This window comes from Salvelinus alpinus, chromosome 26 (assembly GCF_045679555.1).
Source record: "Salvelinus alpinus chromosome 26, SLU_Salpinus.1, whole genome shotgun sequence".
NCBI classification, from domain to species: Eukaryota; Metazoa; Chordata; class Actinopteri; order Salmoniformes; family Salmonidae; genus Salvelinus; species Salvelinus alpinus.
In genome coordinates this window covers 34,067,529-34,073,528 of record NC_092111.1, presented here as the reverse complement: position 1 = coordinate 34,073,528, position 6,000 = coordinate 34,067,529, and the positions used below count along the sequence as shown (strand labels likewise).

Below are 6,000 nucleotides of genomic sequence, written 5' to 3'. Positions count from 1 at the left end.
CCTATATAGTGCAACATTTTTGACCAGAGACCTACGGGCCATTTGTCAAAAGTAGTGCTTCAGAGACCTACGGGCCCTGGCCAAAAGTAGTGCACTACATAGGGAATAGGGTGTAATTTTAGGCAAAGGCTCTGATAGAGCGCTGTGTGTGAGAGTGTGTGATAGAAACACAGGTGTGCAGTGTAGCACAGCACAGCCCTGACAGAGACTGATCTATAATCCACCACTTTGTGATGGCTCTCGTCTAGGGCTGAGATGAGCAGGAAAACCCACATCCCTGGTTGCATTTATTTCAGAGGTTGAGTTCACCCTCCCTGACCAGGCGATGCAAAAGAGAATGAAGAGCGAGACTCAAACAAAACACACTTCAGACGCCTCAGGGAACACCAGTTTTAATTATAAAGAAATACTTGTAGCAGACAGACAAAGTTGTCGTGAAAAGCAGTCAGAAGGTTTTACAATTCAAACGAGGTTAAAAAAGGCTCATATATCATAACACTAGTCTGATGTCATTGACAGTAGTCCTCAGGAACCTCAACTGGACATCCATTGCGTACACTCAGAGATTTACACATATACTTATAGGACAGGGGCCTTCTGGGGGCCCACAACAGCTTTGTTCTCCATAGTTGTTTCTATTGGCAAGTTCCTTCTCTGGATATACAGTATATTTTGTCACAGGGGATGTCTGAAGTGTCCAAGCATTAGTGGTTCCACTCTTATGCGCTGCTATGAGGCAGCTGTACAGAACAGCTACAGAGACAGAAATGGGCTTTCCTGCCCAGTCCAGATTTGACTTGTTTTTACAGTCTCAGTTTCACTTAGCGAGAGAGAGATTATGGCTGTGTGGTTGGTGTTCGGTGTTCTCTTAGCTTGGACAAATACTAACATGGCTACTAAACATGAGGATAATATGCATGATATCAGGCACTTGATTGATTCTTCCCTCAGGGATAGCCATCAGAGGACAGGGGAGGAGTCTGGGAAGCATCTTAAATACACACATCTCAAAATCAGCCTCTGTTGGTCATTTGTTTTCAGGTGAGGCTGCAGGTTAAAACAAGCTGCGGTCAGGTACTTCAATGTGGTCTCTGGCTCAAGTCAAACCATGTTCCCTACATAGTGCTCCAACCACATAGGGGCCCTGTTCAAAAGTAGTGCACCGTCTAGGGAATAGGGTGCCATTTGAGATGTAACCGGAGGTATCCCTATTTCCTATATAGTGCACAGCTCTTGTCACTATATAGGGAATATGGAGTAATTTGACGTAACCAAGGTGACAGTAGAGATGGTTTAGGTGAAGAGGCGGATGGTGGCATCGGCCCCTGAGGAGAACACCCAGGGCTGGGTGGGGTGGAAGGTCACGTCTAGGACCCCCAGGTCGTGGGTGATCTGGTGACCCTTTAGTACCTTGACTGGAACAATGAGAGGGTTCTGGAGCAGGTCACTGTGAGAGAAAGAGAGAGGTAGGGGAAGAGGGAGAGATAACGAGAGAAAGATAGATGGATAGAGAGATGAGTTATGACATCAGAACACTGCAGAATATGGAACACAGACAATATTCTAAAGTGACTTTCTTCATTCAAATGCCGTTGAGGGTTATACTGTCTAAATAAAAAGGTACAATACAGGAAACAGTCTGTACAATAGGCATCGACATTTAGGCGAGTTGAAAACGGGCCAAAAATAACATTCCATCTTTGGTTGTAATATAAAGAGATCTAATTAGAGGGAGACTGATGAAGGGGTTGTATCGAGAGATGTGTTGCCCTTACGGTACACGCTTCATTACCCTTACTAAAATAGATGTTTATGACCTAACTGGCTCTATGGTTGTGGATATGTGATGGAGGACAGCCAAAAATGGGTTCAGAGACATTGAGAGAGAGTGAGACTTGAGAGACAGACAGAAGAGAGAAATGAGGAAGATTAAAGAGAGAGAGAAGAGGTAATATTGTATTGTACAGTAGGTGTGATGACTTACTTGTAGACCATGCCGTGACAGATGATCACACTGCCATCATCAGCACCAGAGGCGAATAGGGGGTAGTGTGTGTGATAGGCCACGCCCCTCAAAGCCTTCTTGTGGTGCCTGGGACAAAACAGACAAAAAAAACTTCAGAACCACTAGAACACAGATCTTACGAACAACCATCCTTTAAAAAAACCATGGTCACAAAATATGATTCATTGTCAATAATTCCAAATGAATAAGTGAATGGATGGTGTTCACTCACCGCAGCATCTTGTAGGGTTTGGTGGAGAGGTCCAGATCAAACCAGGCCAGTCTGCAGTCATAGCTGCCACAGATCAGGTTATCACCTGACCAGGAAGATTAAGGAGGGAAATTTAGATATGGGTCAGAACAACTCAATATCCTGGATTCTCTAAGTAGCCGTAGATCAAAACATATTTAAACAATTTGATCCAAAATGACAGTGGTCCAGATATTTCACTCATCTCAGACTTCTCTATCGATCATATTAACACTTTGAATCCCTTGAGAATGAACTTCAAATCAAACTTTATTGAAAGTGCATTTCACCTTCTCTCCACACCCTTTACAGTACAACAGAATTATTATTATTATTATTATTATTCTCTGAGGGGGACCTGTGACCTCTGGCGAGGCACTAACCTCCAGGGTGAATGGCCATGCTGGAGATCCACTTGCAGTTGGTCATCAGCTTCTTGGTCAGCTCTTGCTTGATGAGGTTGTAGATGCGCACGTAGCGCTGCGTGGCCACGAAGAAGTAGGGCCGCAGCGGGTGGAAGGAGACGCACTGCACCAGGCCCTTGTTCTTGCGGAAGGGGTTCTGCGTCCGCCGCTTGCTCACCTGGTGGATCAGCACCTGCATGTTGTTGCCGTTGTCAGGCATGACGCTGGCCAGGTAGTCACCCTTACCGTGCCAAACTACCTGCTTCACTGCCTGGAGGAGAGAGGGAGAAGGAGCGAGGGAGGGAGAAGGAGAGAGAGAAAGGGAGAAGGAGAGAGAGAGGGAGGGAAAAGGAGAGAGAGAGGAGAGAGAGGAGAGGGAAAAGGAGAGAGAGAGGAGAGGGAAGGAAAGAGGGAGAGAGAAGGAAAGAGGGAGAGAGAAGGAAAGAGGGAGGGAGAGAGAGAGAAGGAAGGAAGGAGGGAGAGAGAAGGAAGGAAGGAGGGAGGGAGAAGGAAGGAAGGAAGGAGGGAGAGAGAAGGAAGGAAGGAGAGAGAAGGAAGTAAGGAGAGAGAAGGAAGGAAGGAAGGAGAGAGAAGGAAGGAAGGAAGGAGAGAGAAGGAAGGAAGGAAGGGAGAGAGAAGGAAGGAAGGAAGGAGAGAGAAGGAAGGAAGGAAGGAGAGAGAAGGAAGGAAGGAGGGAGAGAGAAGGAAGGAAGGAAGCAGGGAGGGAGAGAAGGAAGGAAGCAGGGAGGGAGAGAGAAGGAAGGAAGCAGGGAGGGAGAGAGAAGGAAGGAAGCAGGGAGGGAGAGAGAAGGAAGGGAGAGAGAGAGAAGGAAGGGAGAGAGAGAGAAGGAAGGAAGGAGGGAGAGAGAAGGAAGGAAGGAAGGAGGGAGAGAGAAGGAAGGAAGGAAGGAAGGAGAGAGAAGGAAGGAAGGAGAGAGAAGGAAGGAAGGAGAGAGAAGGAAGGAAGGAAGGAGAGAGAAGGAAGGAAGGAAGGAGAGAGAAGGAAGGAAGGAGAGAGAAGGAAGGAAGGAAGGAGAGAGAAGGAAGGAAGGAAGGAGAGAGAAGGAAGGAAGGAAGGAGAGAGAAGGAAGGAAGGAGGGAGAGAGAAGGAAGGAAGCAGGGAGGGAGAGAGAAGGAAGGAAGGAAGGAAGGAAGCAGGGAGAGAGAGAGAAGGAAGGAAGCAGGGAGGGAGAGAGAAGGAAGGAAGCAGGGAGGGAGAGAGAAGGAAGGAAGCAGGGAGGGAGAGAGAAGGAAGGAAGCAGGGAGGGAGAGAGAAGGAAGGAAGCAGGGAGGGAGAGAGAAGGAAGGAAGCAGGGAGGGAGAGAGAAGGAAGGAAGCAGGGAGGGAGAGAGAAGGAAGGAAGCAGGGAGGGAGAGAGAAGGAAGGAAGCAGGGAGGGAGAGAGAAGGAAGGAAGCAGGGAGGGAGAGAGAAGGAAGGAAGCAGGGAGGGAGAGAGAAGGAAGAGAGAGGGAGGGATAAAAAGAGAAAGGAGGAGATATTACTACTTACTATACATGTTTTATAGTGCATCTAGGACTACAGCTAAGGTACATTAATCCAATGATAAACTCTCCAGACACTTGAAAATCTCCCTGCAGTTATTTTAGCTTCTATTAGTATTGTAGGCTTTCCAAATGCCATAAGCATTCTGTGACAATAAAATATATATTTGTTTTAATTGGGAAAAAAATAGAGAACTCTTATATTTCTTTCCATTTACTTGAGGAAAAAGGTTAACCACAATCTACTCCGGTTTTGCCAATCCTGAAAGGCCTCCAAGCTACAGCTCACATGTTAGAACGTTTTTGTATTTTCCCCAGTAAACCTATGTCTGAACGTCATCACAGCGGTTCACAGTATCTCCATTGGAATATGTTTCTATCTGGTATTCGGAGGTCCCTGTGACTTATACCATGGTCAGGTTCCTAGGGTGGTACTAGATAAACCATGGTCAGGTTCCTAGGGAGGTACTAGATAAACCTTGGTCAGGATCCTAGGGAGGTACTAGATATACCTTGGTCAGGATCCTAGGGAGGTACTAGATAAACCATGGTCAGGATCCTAGGGAGGTACTAGATAAACCATGGTCAGGATCCTAGGGAGGTACTAGATAAACCATGGTCAGGATCCTAGGGAGGTACTAGATAAACCTTGGGCAGGATCCTAGGGAGGTACTAGATAAACCTTGGGCAGGATCCTAGGGAGGTACTAGATAAACCTTGGGCAGGATCCTAGGGAGGTACTAGATAAACCTTGGGCAGGATCCTAGGGAGGTACTAGATAAACCATGGTCAGGTTCCTAGGGAGGTACTAGATAAACCATGGTCAGGATCCTAGGGAGGTACTAGATAAACCATGGTCAGGATCCTAGGGAGGTACTAGATAAACCATGGTCAGGATCCTAGGGAGGTACTAGATAAACCATGGTCAGGATCCTAGGGAGGTACTAGATAAACCATGGTCAGGATCCTAGGGAGGTACTAGATAAACCTTGGGCAGGATCCTAGGGAGGTACTAGATAAACCTTGGGCAGGATCCTAGGGAGGTACTAGATAAACCTTGGGCAGGATCCTAGGGAGGTACTAGATAAACCATGGGCAGGATCCTAGGGAGGTACTAGATAAACCATGGTCAGGTTCCTAGGGAGGTACTAGATAAACCATGGTCAGGATCCTAGGGAGGTACTAGATAAACCATGGTCAGGTCCTAGGGAGGTACTAGATAAACCATGGTCAGGATCCTAAGGAGGTACTAGATAAACCATGGTCAGGATCCTAGGGAGGTACTAGATAAACCTTGGTCAGGTTCCTAGGGAGGTACTAGATAAACCTTGGTCAGGATCCTAGGGAGGTACTAAGGATAAACCTTGGTCAGGTTCCTAGGGAGGTACTAAGGATAAACCTTGGTCAGGTTCCTAGGGAGGTACTAAGGATAAACCTTGGTCAGGTTCCTAGGGAGGTACTAAGGATAAACCTTGGTCAGGTTCCTAGGGAGGTACTAAGGATAAACCTTGGTCAGGTCTCCTAGGGAGGTACTAAGGATAAACCTTGGTCAGGCTCCTAGGGAGGTACTAAGGATAAACCTTGGTCAGGTTCCTAGGGAGGTACTAAGGATAAACCTTGGTCAGGTTCCTAGGGAGGTACTAAGGAGAAACCTTGGTCAGGTTCCTAGGGAGGTACTAAGGATAAACCTTGGTCAGGTTCCTAGGGAGGTACTAAGGATAAACCTTGGGCAGGATCCTAGGGAGGTACTAAGGATAAACCTTGGGCAGGATCCTAGGGAGGTACTAAGGATAAACCTTGGTCAGGTTCCTAGGGAGGTACTAAGGATAAACCTTGGGC

General features: G+C 47.1%; 1 protein-coding gene across 2 annotated transcripts in view; it reads right to left on the bottom strand.

The window, feature by feature from the left end:
- Positions 1–376: 376 nt before the first annotated feature.
- The window catches only part of LOC139555224 (ribosome biogenesis protein bop1-like), an 84,253-nt gene continuing 78,629 nt past the window's right edge, over positions 377–6,000 (bottom strand). For both annotated transcript variants that reach the window (XM_071368841.1, XM_071368842.1), the window contains exons 13-16: positions 2,639–2,930; positions 2,238–2,322; positions 1,985–2,092; positions 377–1,447 (exon numbers count right to left, since the gene is read on the bottom strand). In XM_071368841.1, the coding sequence (XP_071224942.1) occupies positions 1,294–1,447; positions 1,985–2,092; positions 2,238–2,322; positions 2,639–2,930 (639 nt within the window). In that variant the 3' untranslated portion in view covers positions 377–1,293. The remainder of the gene's footprint in view (positions 1,448–1,984; positions 2,093–2,237; positions 2,323–2,638; positions 2,931–6,000) is intronic.